The 17,090-nt window shown below is 42.7% G+C and overlaps 1 protein-coding gene across 1 annotated transcript in view; it reads left to right on the forward strand.

The window, feature by feature from the left end:
• Nucleotides 1–17,090, forward strand: part of SIM2 (SIM bHLH transcription factor 2) — a 158,807-nt gene that overhangs the window by 105,962 nt on the left and 35,755 nt on the right. Inside the window, exon 4 of the mRNA XM_073584655.1 lies at nt 282–390. Within this exon, the coding sequence (XP_073440756.1) occupies nt 282–390 (109 nt within the window). The remainder of the gene's footprint in view (nt 1–281; nt 391–17,090) is intronic.

Genomic DNA, 17,090 nt, shown 5'->3' on the forward strand with positions numbered 1-17,090 from the left:
GCAGGAACCATGTATGTCCTATATTCTCAAACAGCATCCTCTAATCTCCAGGATAAGCAAACATTGGCTTCTAAGTTAATGAATTCATTACAAGTGTGAAGAGGGGATTTTCTCTAATGTCTCGGGATTTACTTCACTCTGCGGAGTAGCGGAAGGTTTAGTGCCGTTGCCTGTCGAGCTCTCATCCGTAATGAAATTACATTGTTCTTCCGAGACAATAATTGAGACATTACATTCAGATCAGGTATTGTCTGCTTACTCTGTTTCTGTTCTTTTGTCAGGTGGAACTGACCGGCAATAGTATTTATGAATATATCCATCCATCAGATCACGATGAGATGACGGCCGTACTGACAGCTCATCAGCCTCTTCACCCGCACTTATTACAAGGTAGATTTATATTACGTGCTGGAATGAAACTCTCATATTACCGTCAGTTTTACACTTGTGTTATATCTTGGTGTTGTACAAGCGTTCAGAACTGGAACCAGACAGCTTGCTCTGGAATATTGTATGAGGTGTAAGAATAGAATCATGCCACCTCTAGTGGAAAACTATAGGGTGACAAGTCTACAACTGGCCAGAGCTGATGTTAGGATAAAGATCCTACATTTTTTTAAGGTACGGACTTTAGCACAGGCAACGAACAGGTCATATTTCAGGAGTATTCTCCAGTGGGAACTTCTGCTGAGGACCACAAATATGGGTCAGAAAACGAGGTCAATGGACACTCTGGGTCATGTCCAAGTTCAGCGAGCCATAATCAAACCTGCTAAATAAAGAGGAACCTTTATTCTCCAGCAAAATTATGGTAGAATATAGCCATAGAGAAAGACATTTATCAACTTCAACAAGTTAGAAGGTCTGCATCACAGGAATTGTTTATTTTGGACAGCCATTTGTTGGGAGTGTTACGATGACCATACACATGCATGTCACGTGTCAGCCGAACATTTGGCCGACAGCTATCTCTCCCAATTCATGCGAACACATACATCTGAACACTCGTCTTGGATGACCATTCATGTGTTTTCAACCTGGAAAGAGAAGTCACTGCCAGAAACCTGAATATAAAAAATCAGCTGTTGAAGTTGCATCCGTCCCATTATCTGTTGGGGGAGAGTAGGAAGGCCTCCATACACATCAAATATTCATTCCGGATCCACCAAAATTGAGGAGTTTGGTTGAATTTCATCTAATGTTTATTGGGCGTTTAGGTATTACAGAGGAAGGGGCAACTCATTCATAAATTTTTGTGTTATTCAGAGCCAAGAATGACTTTAGGTGACTCTATGAAAATATACTGCAGGGCAATTAAGAACTTACTGCCAGGTTTTACCACTTTAGGCAAGACCAAAACTAGGCTTCTCTTTGCTATAAAGCCCCCTAGCTGCTACAGTATGTTCATTTCTGGATTGAAATCTTGGGCCCAATGCAAAATCTATAAAAGGGCCTCCACCTCTACTACCATGTGCCATTTTTAACACTTGTGTTTTCTTATGTGGCTGAAGGAATTAGGGTTTGGGTTTGACTGGCACTCTACAGCTTCACCCCTTAAAGGGGTCTGCCAAGAATGTAATAAATTTGCTCCCATTAATTCATTCAAATGACAGCTTCTCCTAGTCTCATATCAGACTGCGGTCTCAAGAAACACAACTTCTGAGACTTGTGTCTCAACTGTCAGAGGAGCTGTATCTTGAGCACTCGAACCTCCTTCAGCCAAGGAGAAGAGTTGTCATACCAGAAGAAATATATCTTCTCCTTGGCTGACTGAACACCGCAAACAGAGGCTGGAGAAAATAATCCTTTGTAATAAGTCAGCTGATGGGAAGATTTTTGTCTTCTGATATATAAACCTACCATACAGCTCCTCTGTCATTGAGACACAAGTCCTAGGTGTTGTGTTTCTTCAGACTCCAATCCATCCTGACAGGTGACTAAGGCGAGCTGTCATTTTAATTACATGACTAAGACAGTTTTATCACATTTTAGAGAACTACTTTAAAGAGGACCTTTCACTTACTGGAAAATCAGTTCAATTTGTAAAAATTCCTGCACTCCCCTGCGTTTGCTGCTTTTTTTTTCCCTTTTTTGCACTGCTTCAATCCATTGCAGAGATGTTCACATTTGCTGCTTTTGGAGCACAGTATGTGAAATCTCTGCTTGTAGTCCAGCTGGATGTTTCTTCAGAGTCTTCTCTTGGGTGTGAACTTCCATGCCTCCATTTCAGATGCTGCCAATCACATCTCAGCCACTGATATAACATTTGGTTAGAGGGGTTAAAGAGCACTTCCCAAGAGAAGACTGTGAATAAATATCCAGTTGGTCTGCAAGTAGAGATTTCACATAGTGCAATCCGGTAGAAACAAATGTGAATGTTTCTGTGGTGGAGCGACGTAGAGCAAAATGGAAAAAAGTGACAGAATCGTGGAAGGTCAAAGATTTTTGCAAGGTATTTAGCTCAAATTTTTTTAGTATGTGATGGATCATATTTAAGTCATACTATAGCTGTTGGGTGGATGAGTTTTAGGTTAGGGACAGAAGATGCAGATTGCTGGTTGTAAAGAGTAGACATGCAGTCATGGTGGATCTCATGGACACTTCATCAAAAATTGGAGGTAAACCATGGATAAAAAGGAATTGCAAATATACTTTGCCTTTAATTTAAGGCGGTATTCTCAGACTGTAAATCCTCGCACTAGCAGTTATGTCATGGTTCAAGGCTATATTCTTTATTCCAGGATCATAGTACTCATCTCCATTATCCCTCATGGATTTTTTTTTAAAATTCTGCATCTGTGTAATATTGTTTTGTTTTTTTTTCATAAAAGACATATTAGATCATTAACCATTTGATGTCCGCAGGGATTAGAAATATAAACCGCATTGTGTTTGTAATTGTCAGACTGGAATGTTTATCATCGGCCATCGTTTTTATTTCGATGGAGATACTGTATTCTTAGTCAAACAGCTCATTGTAATTCCAAGCGCAATATGACAACATTTTGGCTGAGATTTTCCAGCTCAGGATATGGTTTAAAGACAATCTTTGGAAAGCCCAGCCATAACCAAGAAAAACAGATTGTATGTAGCAAGCAGCTGCACGGGATGCAGAAAACATGCCAAATGTGATATACATCTGTACGGAAGCCCTTCTACTTTATAAACAGACTATTGTCCCTCAACCTCTACTAGCAGCCCATTTTAGTAAGATTTACTAGCTTTAAAAATCCAAGATAAGACTATATCATTAATGCCAGGGCTATGGTGCCCGCTGATGACCAGTGTTAATCATCGCCTCTTTTTTTTTTTTCTAGCATAGAGCAGCAGCACAGATATGTAATGACCTTTCGCTATGTGCACACGTTGCGCAATACCCGCGGTAACTTCCACGGGAATTCCGGAATTCCATTCCGCGGGATAATCGCATTTTAAATTCCCGCGATTTTCCAGCGGAAAAACTAGCGATTTGCAATCGTAATTAGCTTGCTGAACACTAGCATTTTCCAAGCGATCTGTAGCATCGCTTGGAGAACTGATTGACAGGTTGGTCACACTCGTCAAACATAGTGTTTGACAAGTGTGACCAACTTTTTACTATTGAGGCTGAGTAGTAAAAAGATCTAATGTTAGAAATAATTAAAAAAAATAAAAATTGGGTTATATTCACCTTCCGGCGTCCCGTGCAGCCTTCCCGGGCCTCAGCGATGCTCCCGTTCCCAGTAATGCCTTGCGAGACCTTTGATGACGTCGCGGTCTTGCGATACTGTAGCGGTCTTGCGAGGAATAGGGACCGCTACAGTATCGCGATACCGCAACGTCATCAAAGGGTTGGAACGGGAGCATCGCTGAGGCCCGGGAAGGCTGCGCGGGACGCCGGAAGGTGAATATAACCCGATTTTTTATTTTTGATTCTATTTTTTACAGGGATATGGTACCCACAGCCTGGAAGAGAGTCTTCTCTCCTCCACCCCCTGGGTACCATCCGCAAATGTTCTGCTTAGTTTTCGCATGGTGGGCACAGCCACATGCGGGAAGTAAGCGGAACAATGCATTCCTATGTGTGTGGAATCCCCGTGATTCCGCAAAATTAATGAGCATGCTGCGGATTTTTCCGCGATGCGATACTGCCGCGGGAAAATCCGCAGCATTAGCACAGCATTGCTGAATCCCATAGGAATGCATGGGATGCTGTTTTTTTGTGTTTTTTGCGGCAAAAACGCGCGTTAAAAACCGCCGCGGAAATGCGAAAAAACCGCGACATGTGAACGCAGCCTATAGTATCACAATATTTTTTTTTAATCACATCCATAAGTTGGTGTTTTAGAAAACACAATTTTCCATCAAAGCAGTTCATCAAAGCAACCAAAGCAGTTCACCTCAGTTCTTTTTTCTTTTTAATTTCCAATGGTGATAAGTGAAGCAATTGCTGTAAAATTTGAAACTTTTTTGTCACTTGCCAAAGTGAAAAAGTATTGAGAAAAGCCTTTGTGGTCATTAAGATGAAGTTTAGGCCACATTTATTAAGAAAATTAGGTGGAAATGATGCAGATTTTGTCATAATTATAAGAGAGCTGATAGAACTCCTAGATTTGTTTTTCTAAATGACAGAGATTTTTTCTTAAATGCAACAGATTTATATACAGGATGTGGAACTTTTAATAAATTTAGCACAAGTAATTCCAACCACCTCGGTTAATTACATAGATTTAAGAATATATAATCTTAGGAAACACAGACCAGTGAAAAAAAGTAACTTTTCAAATAGTCTTGATTAAAATAATATTTTTAACATTTAGAACTGTGCGTATCCATGGTAACAGACTACCAAACGAACACTGTGTAGTCTGATTTTTCCATGTCTTTTCATAGCCTTTTTATGCTTTCCTACAGAAATTATAAGAGGAGGAAGAGGGAATTGAGAAACAAGTGAGTGCAGGACCATAGACAGGTCTAAAGACATTAATTTAGGATCACGTGTCTAGGTGACATGGCGGATGGCTGTCATGTCCCTATAAATGACACTTGATAGATGAGAGCATTGTTTCATCGGGGGTAGTTAGATATAGAACCAGTCATCTATTTGCTATACTGTATACTGTTCATTTAAATAAAGTCAACTTTTTATTATATCCAAAATAGGCACATTTGTCATACTCTGCCATGATGGGTACGTTGTTTCAGATTACTTGAGCTGTTTTTCATGCATACCCAGGACTGTTTTACATCTATTACTCTTTAGGCATAGTCACCTTCTATTCTTTATGTGCATTGCCCTCTAACGGTCATATTTTTTGTGTGGCTGTTTTTGGCATGATGATTTCCATATAGGTTACTTTGCATATGCATTGTGCCGGGATTCTATCATGCCGATATCAGCCACACTTTCTCCTGCATTAAGAGACATTTTTAGTTTGGGCAATGCACAATAAACAATATTATTAATGGAGGACTAATCTTGCCAGCTATGGATGCATGACAAGCTCTGATATACAGACATATATATGTTCTGTTTCATACATCCCTGAATTGGCTGTCCTTTTAATCATAGAATCATAGAATCGTAGAGTTGGAAGGGACGTCCTGTGCCATCTGGTCCAACCCCCTGCTCAAAGCAGAATTCGCTAAATCATCCCAGTCAGATGTCTGTCCAGCCTCTGTTTGAAGACTTCCATTGAAGGAGAACTCACCACTTCTTGTGGCAGCTTTAGTCTTACGGCAATATCCTACTGCAGCTATATGATGGAACCGATATAGGTATTTTTAGCACATGTGCGTTGTCGGTGGCTCTCGCCCCCTTTTTTGTGCCATATTATTCACATTGCTGCGGCACGGTATTGCTGCTCTAAAATATATTGGGCAACGTGCAATATTTTCTAATAAAGAATTCAATTTGGGATTTATATATGCATTGTTTGCCCTTATGTATAGAAATAAAAATATAGTCTTTGATCTATTTATTTCTTAGTAGGACTGTCTATTTGGATGTTTTTCATTACCAATAAGTGCTGACCTGTTCTTCTATTGGCTTTGGGGTTACCTAGCTACAAGATGCCTCATCTAAATACATTTTAAAATCTGTCGTGTTCTCTTCTATGTGCCTATTTTGGATATAATAAAAATTTGACTTTATTTAAATAGCTTTGGACTCCAATTTTTCTCCTGAGTTTAATTGTATTGTCGAAGGAGTCGTCTCTATTGTAATTACTACTGACGCCCACAAAAAGTATGTTACTGGTGAAGGGTTAACAATGTCTTTTTGGAGTTTTTTTTTCACGTATACTGTTCATGTATGAGTGACATATAAAAAAGGCTGTGTCCTGAATAAAGCTTCAAAGGGATTTACCGAGATCAATAAAATTGTGACCAAATGGACTTAATACCATAAAATAACAAAATAAATTAGTACTCTCTTGTTATTTTATGGCTTTTCTTCCATTTTATCACATAGCCATACGTGTTGAGTTTTGGGGGAGCTGGCCATTTACTAAAGACTATTGGAGGAATGGACATAAAGCGGAGTCCATGGCTCTAAGGGATGTAGACTTTTTCCAGCACGGAGCATCGGTAGCGTCAGTATTATTATTGTGTTTTATTAGAGATTTTCCTGTTGTGTTTTATTAGTGACTAGCTGAAGAGCCCGGCGCTGCTCAGGCATAGTAACTAACTGTGGTTAGTTATAGCAAATTATAATTATCCTCCATCCCATAGTCCCGTGCCCATATACCCATCATACATATTCTCCATCCCATAGTCCCATGCCCATATACCCATCATACATATTCTCCATCCCATAGTCCCGTACCCATATACCCATCATACATATTCTCCATCCCATAGTCCCATGCCCATATACCCATCATACATATCCGCCATCCCATAGTCGAGTGCCCATATACCCATCACACATCCTTCATCTCATAGTCCCGTGCCCATATACCCATCATACATATTCTCCATCCCATAGTCCCATGCCCATATACCCATCATACATATCCGCCATCCCATAGTCGAGTGCCCATATACCCATCACACATCCTTCATCTCATAGTCCCATGCCCATATACCCATCATACATATCCTCCCTCCCATAGTCCCGTGCCCATATACTCATCACACATATCCTCTATCCTATAGTCCCGTGCCCATATACCCATCATACATATCCGCCATCCCATAGTCCCATGCCCATATACCCATCATACATATTCGCCATCCCATAGTCGAGTGCCCATATACCCATCACACATCCTTCATCTCATAGTCCCATGCCCATATACCCATCATACATATCCTCCCTCCCATAGTCCCGTGCCCATATACCCATCATACATATCCGCCATCCCATAGTCCCATGCCCATATACCCATCATACATATTCGCCATTCCATAGTCGAGTGCCCATATACCCATCACACATCCTTCATCTCATAGTCCCATGCCCATATACCCATCATACATATCCTCCCTCCCATAGTCCCGTGCCCATATACTCGTCATACATATCCTCCATCCCATAGTCCCGTGCCCATATACATATCCGCCATCCCATAGTCCCGTGCCCATATACCCATCACACATCCTCCATCCCATAGTCCCATGCCCATATACCCATCATACATATCCTCCATCCCATAGTCCAGTGCCCATATACCCATCACACATCCTCCATCCCATAGTCCCGTGCCCATATACAGACCCGCCATCCCATAGTCCCGTGCCCATATACCCATCACACATCCTCCATCCCATAGTCCTGTGCCCATATACCCATCATACATATCCGCCATCCCATAGTCCAGTGCCCATATACCCATCACACATCCTCCATCCCATAGTCAACCATTGTGACATCATAATGAGGGGCGGGGCTTGACACACACACGCTTTTTCCCCAGTATGTAGATAGGGGCAAAATTGTTTGGTGAATTGGAACGCGCGGGGTTAAAATTTCGCCTCACAACATAGCTTAGGACGCTCTCGGGGTCCAGACGTGTGACTGTGCCAAATTTTGTGGCTGTAGCTGCGACGGTGCGGATGCCAATCCCGGACATACACACACACATACATACACACTTTGAGCTTTATATATTAGATTTGCTTGCTCAACAGTTCAGCCTCAGGAATCAATGTTATCATTCAATGACAGCAAGCAGAGGAAGACGTACAGGCTAGATCTTCTGCATACATAAGGCCAGACCCAAGATTAGTAATTAAGGAACTCAAACATTCCATTGTTCTTCCAGCCACTGGTCCCATTGTGTGGAAACCCAATGAAGCTGTCACTACAGGGGGTCTCACATACAGTCCCAGGTGATGGGCTTCTGTAATATTCTTCATTCTTTAAACTAAAAGCAAATGTTTAAGGGGGAGGGAGGAAAAGAAGCCACATGCTTAGTCAAGGAGTTAAGGCTAGGTTCACATTTGTTGCTGGGCGAGCTGCGGATGTCCTCCATGAAGCTCCGCCCATGGCCGTGCCTCCTCCGGTCAGCTCCGCCTACGGCCGCATACTTCTGCATGCAACCTGCGTACCCTATCTTTTTTTTTTTAAACTCTTTTTATTGAAAGATTCCACAAATTAATACAACAAAACATATAACATTGCAGTATAGAATGCGGATCAGCCGTGTAATCACCATCCATCGTAGATAGGAAAGCTTACTTTCAATAATAGAGTAAACAGACAAAAACAAATAAAGTGTAACAGTTCTATTCAGCATTGCACCATCAAACCAACAGGTTCTTTGTCAGAGTTTGAGTCTGTATTTATTCAAATTATAATAAATACTTTTTTTCCCAAAATCCCTCGTGTCATCACTTTCATACATTAAAGAAGATATACTTCAGGGGTTATACCGTGAAATTAATGAGGTTATAGCATTAGGGGCTAGATGTGTCAAGGGTGAGTCACACCATCTTTCCCAAATCCTATAAAATTTCTGGGGGCACCCTCTATGCCTGTATAATATATTTTCATATGGAATCACATCATTCACTAACTTCTTCCACTGCCGAATTGAAGGAGATTTCCCCCCCATCCATCTCAATGCTATTGCCTTCCTGGCCATAAATAGAGCTTCCTGGAGAAATATTCTATCATAATGAGTCCACATTTCCTCATCTACTACACCCAGAACACACAACTACGGGCGACACTCAGTCGGTATTCCAATTATCCTCTCCAAAGTATCTATTACATCATTCCTGTGTAGCCTATCTTTAGCATCTGGTGCAAAGGTCGTGCCACAGTATGCGGATGCCTCCGCATGTGTCATTTTGACGATGTGGCGAACCGCGTCAAATGCACCATGTTGGAATTTGCTTTTTTCGTCACATCGTCAAAACGACGTATGCGGAGGCATCCGCATACTGCGGCACGATCTGCGTACCCAATGCTAAAGATAGGGTACGCAGGGCGCATGCAGAAGTATGCGGCCGAAGGCGGCGCTGACCGGAGGAGGCGTAGCCGTGGGCGGAGCTTCACGGAGGACGTCCGCAGCTCGCCCAGCCGCAAATGTGAACCTTGCCTAAGAGAGTGACATTGAAGGGAGAGGATCTAGACTGAGGTCCTGGATCCATGAATGGATGGCCTATGAAGTTTTGGAGATCAGTTGTCAGATGGGCTGGATCTCCCTGCTACGGTTGAGGGATCTATCATCTGGATTTCATGAACTTTCTTAAGTACTGTTGCTCCTGGATACATAGGCGTCGGATGTGTTATCTGTCATCTGAAGGAGCGTGGACTTTGACTACAGACTATACTGGCGGGAGATACAAAATACTTGGGCCAACCAAAAGTAGGGAGACAGTGAGTATCGCTTGGTACAGGGGCAGTGGGACTACCGACCCCGGGGAGGGGATCTTATGGACTGGAGTCAATGTATTTTTGGCCATCTACCTGGATTTGCTGTAAAACCATGGACATAAGGAATAAAAGTAGTTGCATCGTTAACTTTCTTAAGTGATTATTACAACCCACAACCTCAGATCCTCACAAGTTAGATACAGTCCTAGGAGACCTCAGAGTTTTACAGACATTTTCAGGGTAATTGGTGGCTTTGCAGTACTTGTAATTCACGGTGAATCAAATTACTGGGAAACAAATTTTTGGGAAAATTTTGAATAAAAAGAAATGTGCTCATCTCTACTAGGGATGAGCAAAACCATGGATGTTCGGGTTTGTCGGGTTCGACTGAACTTTAGTCAAAATTTTACCACCTGGGTTCTGGTTCACATTCAGAACTGTATCACCGGGGTTCTGGTTTGGGATTCTGGTTCAAGTTCAGAACTGTACCTGAACTTGAGCCAGAACGCCAAAGAAGTAAATAGGGATCTAATCTTTGGTGCTGTAAAATGGTGGTAGTATGGGCTGCCAAAGGAAGCAGAGTCTCACTCTCTTCCCCCGGAACTCCGAACACAAACAGATTTTCGGGAGACATCCATGCTCGGAGTTCTGCAACAGAAACTAGGTTTCCGGTAGAAACCCTGAACTTTACAGTTCCGGTTCACTCATCTCTAAGCTCTACTAGTTAGTTCTTGAAAGATTGCTGGAAGTTTATGATATGAGAGAGGAGGAGAGAGCTGCTTCATTCATACCTTGCAGAATTTTTGTGGATTATTAATTCCGATTCCGTCTGGGAAATCCACAGTTGATTACATGAAACAGAAACAACCCGTGCACTACTGAACGTAAGCAGAAGGTTTTCTTAATACTCATCATATTCCAGAATTATAAATAAGGTAAAATTTACAATAAAACCTACATGTTGATTTTTTTGGGGGGAGGGTTTTTGGGAAATCTGTGTCGGAAAAAAAAAATCTGTTCTTTAGTGTTGTTAGTTGTGAGTATTACAAGGCGGCTGCCTCCATTTATTCCTTACACAGTTACTTCAGGCCACATCATCCTAGAAATCCAGCATTCCCAATCCATCATCTTTAGGTATTTTATGTGGCAGAAATGAACATTATGAATAGTGTAAACCAGAGGGGACATAAAACATCGGGCCAGACGCTGTGAGGCTTTCTGTGCATCAGGGGCCGCAACAAGCTCTGGCTCCCCAGATGAAGTATTAAAACCAGCTGCTGGTGTTTGCGGACAAGGAGATAGAAATTACTTCTGATCTCTCCATCCTCGTATCACACTCTTCATTTTCCAGCAGACAGACGTCCTTTACCCATAATTTACTCCAACCACATGAAAGAAGCAAGAAGTCCTTGGTGGTTCCAGTTCATGTAATGCTGTCTGAGCGCTCAGAGATATCGGGGTTCCTGTCCTGTTCCGCCATAGGAGCTAAAACTCAGTAGAAGGCTTCTATTCACATGCAGATTTGTGCTTAGCATTTTTATAAGTTTCATTATTTTTAAAAGTTTTTATATAAGTTCCATTATTTTTAAGTTTAAAATTTTTTTTTAACAAAATAAAGCCTTACCTAAATCATGCCGCAATTGAAATGAAAAATACAGTATGGGCACCAAAAGCATGAAATAAACTTTGCGATAAAAGTAAAATTTGGACGTTGGCTGGTCACAGTCGTAGCATTTCATGCCTTAAAAAATTGCAGAAAGTTACGGTACATATTTTAAAGGGCAGAATTCTGGCTTAATTTGCAACAAAAATTGTTTTACATTCGGTGCGTCATATTTAATATGTGTTTTTGGCATGTTCTTGAACACGACTGATAAGGGATCTTGGCGTGATTTGTAGGGGGAAGCGGCATGACTTAGATGACATCACTATGGACCTTATACAGCTCACCTGCATCAGTCACCCTGCTCAGTATTAATGGGGAAAAAAAACAATTTTATCAACTTCACTGACGATAACAATACAAGGATTATTTCATTCCATGGTTATGGGCCACTTTGACATCAAAGAAATTATTTTTACATATTTTGTTTCAGTCTTTAATTTTATTTTATATAGTTACATAGGATGAAAAACCCCCGATCCATCAAGTTCAACCTTTCTCCACCAATTATACATTTTGTCAATAAATTATCTATAACCCACAATGTTATGTGTACTGAGGAAATCATCCGGCCCTTGTATAAAAGCTGTTATAGTGTTGGCCATTACTACCTCTTGTGGTCGGCATTCCACAGTTTCACTGCTCTAACTGTAAAGAACCCTTTCCTGCTTACCTGCTGGAATCGTCTTTCTTCCACCCGTAATGAGTGTCCCCTAGTCCCTAGTATGAGTACGGTCTTTGGAAGGAATAAGTCATGTGCTGTCCTTTGTCCAAGTAATATAAGCTGAAAGCTCCATGTCTCTCCCAGATCTGTGTGTCTCTCCCTGTAATATAGGCAGGTTGTTAACTCTATGTCTCTTCCAGATCCTTGTGTCTCTCCCAGAAATATAGGTTGGATGAATGCTCCATGTCTCTTACAGGTTTGTGTGTCACTCCCTTTAATATAGGCTGGTTGTCAGCTTCATGTTTCTTTCAGGTCTGTGTGTCTCTTACAGTAATATAGGCTGGATATGTGCTCCTTGTCTCTTATAGGTCTATGTGTCTTTCCCAGTAATATAGGCTGGTTTTTAGCTCCATGTCTCTTCCAGGTCTGTGTGCCCCTCTCAGTAATATAGGCTGGTTGTCAACTGCATGCCTCTTCCAGATCTGTGTCTCTCCCGGTAATACAGGCTGGATGCGTGCTTCATGTCTCTACCAAGTCAGTGTGTCTCTCACAGTAATACAAGCTGGATGTGTGCGCCATATCTCTTCCAGGTCTGGGTATCTCTCCCAGTAATATAAGCTAGATGTGTGATTAATGTCTCATCCAGGTCTGCGTGTCTCACAGTAATATAGGCTGGATGTGTGATCCATATCTCATCCAGGTCTGTGTGTTTTTCCCAGTATTATATGTTGGGTGTGAGTACCATGTCTCTCTCCCAGTAATACAGGCTAAATGTGAGCTCTGTTTATATTCAGCATACTGCTATTTTTAGCTTGCACTGTGTGCAGAATTATTAGGCAAATGAGTATTTTGATCACATCATCCTTTTTATACATGTTGTCCTACTCCAAGCTGTATAGGCTTGAAAGCCAACTGCCAATTATCTAAATCAGGTGATTTGCATCTCTGTAATGAGGAGGGGTGTGGTATAATGACATCAACACCCTATATAAGGTGTGCTTAATTATTAGGCAACTTCCTTTCCTTTGGCAAAATGGGTCAGAAGAGAGATTTGACGGACTCTGAAAAGTCAAAAATTGTGAGATGTCTTGCAGATGGATGTAGCAGTCTTGAAATTGCCAAACTTTTGAAGCGTGATCACCGAACAATCAAGCATTTCATGGCAAATAGCCAACAGGATCGCAAGAAGCGTCTTGATAAAAAAAGGCGCAAAATAACTGCCCATGAATTGAGGAAAATCAAGCGTCCAGTAAGGCTAATTTAAATAATAAAGGGAAAACCTGGGTAACATTAACCATGGAGGGCCCTGTGATAGGGAAACGGGGAAGTGGAGACCTCCTGCACTCCCCTGAGTCAGTGTCTCTACACTCCTATCGTTCCCTATGCCGGTTCCGCACCGGGCGACGCACAGGAACCTCAAAACCCTGACTCACCCTGCACCTAAACCCTCACTAGGGAATTGGTCGGTGCGGAAACTAATCCCACCACTGCACTAAACACACATAAGGAAAAATGACAATACAGGGAGATACTGCTTAGCTTTGCTCTGTTGCTTATGCGCCCCGCAACAGAGCCCACCACCTGCGTGCATCTTCTCCTTCAACCGGATCCATCACCATAACTGGATCCATCACCATAGTGCAGCCTTGGAGCAGAGTCCCCCACCAGTTGCAGCTGCCCAGTAAACAGAGTCCCAAAGATGAGTGCAGCTCATTTGGAGTGCCAAAAAGTCAAGCATGCTTGAGTCCAACTTTTTTGCCAATAAGTCCAGCATGCTTGCGTCCAGCTTTCAGCAACCAAGTCCAGCATGCTGAGTGCAACTCTCACCATAGTCGCCACTCCACCAAGCCATGCAAGCACTTCCTGCTGACACCATAAACTGCGACTCCACCACGCCATGCCAGCCCTTCTTGCAGACCCCATCGTTGGACTCCACCAATCCATGCCAGCACTCCCTGCAGACTCCATCTTTCACCCAGGCTTACTTGTGACTGAAGACCTATCACCAACTGTGATTGATACACCTGACACTCTTTTATAGAGCATCACACCTGATTTATAATTATGTGCACTTAACCAAAGAAACTAAAGTGCACTATCACTCACCACCACCGGGGCAACTTAGAACAAGCGACACCACAGTGCAATAATTCTAATGGCCACTGGGAGCAATCACACCACACTTTGGCACACAGCCAAAGGAAAAAAAGTTCAATTGTCCATTTAACTTGTCAGATCCAACCTGGATCATGACACTGGTATCATCAAAGATGAACTTGTGGGACCTTTTCGGGTTGAGGATGGAGTGAAGCTCAACTCCCAGACCTACTGCCAGTTTCTGGAAGACACCTTCTTCAAGCAGTGGTACAGGAAGATGTCGGTATCGTTCAAGAAAAGCATGATTTTCATGCAGGACAATGCTCCATCACATGCATCCAAATACTCCACAACGTGGCTGGCCAGTAAAGGTCTAAAAGAAGAAAAAATAATGACATGGCCCCCTTGTTCACCTGATCTGAACCCCATAGAGAACCTGTGGTCCCTCATAAAATGTGAGATCTGCAGGGAGGGAAAACAGTACACCTCTCGGAACAGTGTCAGGGAGGCTGTGGTGGCTGCTGCACGCAATGTGGATCGTAAACAGATCAAGCAACTGACAGAATCCATGGATGGAAGGCTTTTGAGTGTCATCGTAAAGAAGGGCGGCTATATTGGTCACTGATTTTTGTTTTTGTTTTTGAATGTCAGAAATGTTTATTTCTAAATTTTGTGTTGCTCTATTGGTTTACCTGGTAAAAATAAACAAGTGAGATGGGTGTATATTTGGTTTTTATTAAGTTGCCTAATAATTCTGCACATTAATAGTTACCTGGAAAAAAAACAGATATCCTCCTAAGATAGCCAAATCTAAAAAAAAAACACTCCAACTTCCAAAAATATTAAGCTTTGATATCTATGAGTCTTTTGGGTTGATTGAGAACATAGTTGTTGTTCAATAATAAAAAGAATCCTCTCAAATACAACTTGCCTAATAATTCTGCACGCAGTTTATACATCAGCACAGCTTCTATCCTGCACTTCCTGTTCATGTGCTTTCTTCCTTTTCTACAGACTGTTTTTTCTGCCCTCCCTGAGACTATAGATATTTTCCACGGTAAAAAAATAAAAATCCGTGTTCAACCTCCTTTCCTCCCTGATGCTTTTTCTAACACTAAGAAATTGTGCCCTTTGGAATCCACGGTCTGTATGCAACAAGCTTCCTTTCCTACACAATTACTTTCTGAAAAACTCTCTGAATCTGTTGGCCCTCACGGAAACCTGGATTCAGGATTCTGACACTGTCTCTCCTGCTGCCATTTCCCATGGTGGCTTACAATTCTCCCATTCCCCGAGACCGACAAATAGACCTGGTGGTGGAGTCGGCATACTCCTGTCCCCACAATGCACTTTCCAGGTCATCCCCTCAGTTCCATCACTCTCATTCCCTTCTTTTGAAGTCCACACCATCAGGCTCTTTCGTCCCCTCTCCCTCAGAGTAGCGGTCATATACCGGCCCCCAGGCTCACCCACCCACTTCCTGGACCATTTCTCTGCCTGGCTGCCGCACTTCATGTCCTCAGAACTACCAACCCTTATCCTGGGAGACTTCAACATCCCCATTAACAGCCCCACTTCCACATCTGCATCCCAGCTTCTATCACTAACCACTTCTCTAGGCTTCTCTCAGCTCTCAACCTCTGAAACACACAAAGACGGTAACACCCTGGACCTGGTTTTCGCCCGGCTCTGCTCAATCTCCTACCTAGATAACTCACCGCTTCCCCTCTCTGACCACAACATTCTCTCCTTTACACTCACAAATCCTCGCTCACCCCAGCACCCTCCTACCTACCATTCAGTCAGAAATCTACAAGCCATTAACCCTCATACACTTTCAGACTCCCTACACTCATCATTGTCCCCAATCTCTTCTTTGTCCTGTCCTGATCTGGCTGTACATCACTTCAATGACACTCTTAGAAGCACCCTTGACCAAGTAGCTCCCCTCACCCTCAGAACCTCCAAACACAGAGTGAAACAGCCCTGGCTCACATCGCAAACCCGATTTCTCCAGCGATGCTCTAGGTGTGCTGAACGCTTATGGAGGAAAACACACACACCAGAAGACTTCATACACTTCAAATTTATGTTAAGGACATATAACTCTGCCCTTCACCTCGCCAAACAGACCTACTTCACCACCCTGATCTCCTCACTATCCAACAACCCCAAGAAACTTTTTGACACCTTTCACTCCCTCCTCAGGCCAAAAGCACAAGCCCCTATCACAGACATTTGCGCTGATGACCTGGCCTCCCACTTTATAGAGAAAATAGACAATATCCGTCAGGAAATCCGCTCCCAATCACCAAGTTCAGTGACTCCCATCCCTCCCTGCATTTCCCCTGACTCACTCTCCACATTTGCTCCCATCACAGAAGAAGAAGTCTCCAGGCTCCTCTCCTCTTCTCGTCCAACTACATGCACAACCGACCCCATTCCCTCACATCTCCTCCAGTCTCTCTCCCCAGTCGTCACAACTCACCTAACTACAATCTTTAATCTCTCCCTCTCCTCTGGCATTTTCCCCTCCTCCTTCAAACACTCTATCATTACTCCATTACTAAAGAAACCCACCCTTGACCCATCCTGCACAAACAACTACAGACCAGTCTCCAATCTCCCCTTCATCTCTAAACTCTTGGAGCGCCTGATATACTCACGCCTTACCCGTTACCTCTCCACTCACTCCCTCCTAGACCCTTCACAGTCCGGTTTCCGCCCCCTACATTCGACAGAAGCTGCACTCATCAAAGTGACCAATGACCTTCTGACAGCAAAACGTAATGGTGACCATTCTCTGCTCATTCTTCTCGACCTTTCTGCAGCTTTCGACACTGTTGACCATCCTCTCCTAC

Source organism: Dendrobates tinctorius, unplaced genomic scaffold (assembly GCF_039654945.1).
Source record: "Dendrobates tinctorius isolate UK_male_01 unplaced genomic scaffold, ASM3965494v1 ptg000084l, whole genome shotgun sequence".
NCBI classification, from domain to species: Eukaryota; Metazoa; Chordata; class Amphibia; order Anura; family Dendrobatidae; genus Dendrobates; species Dendrobates tinctorius.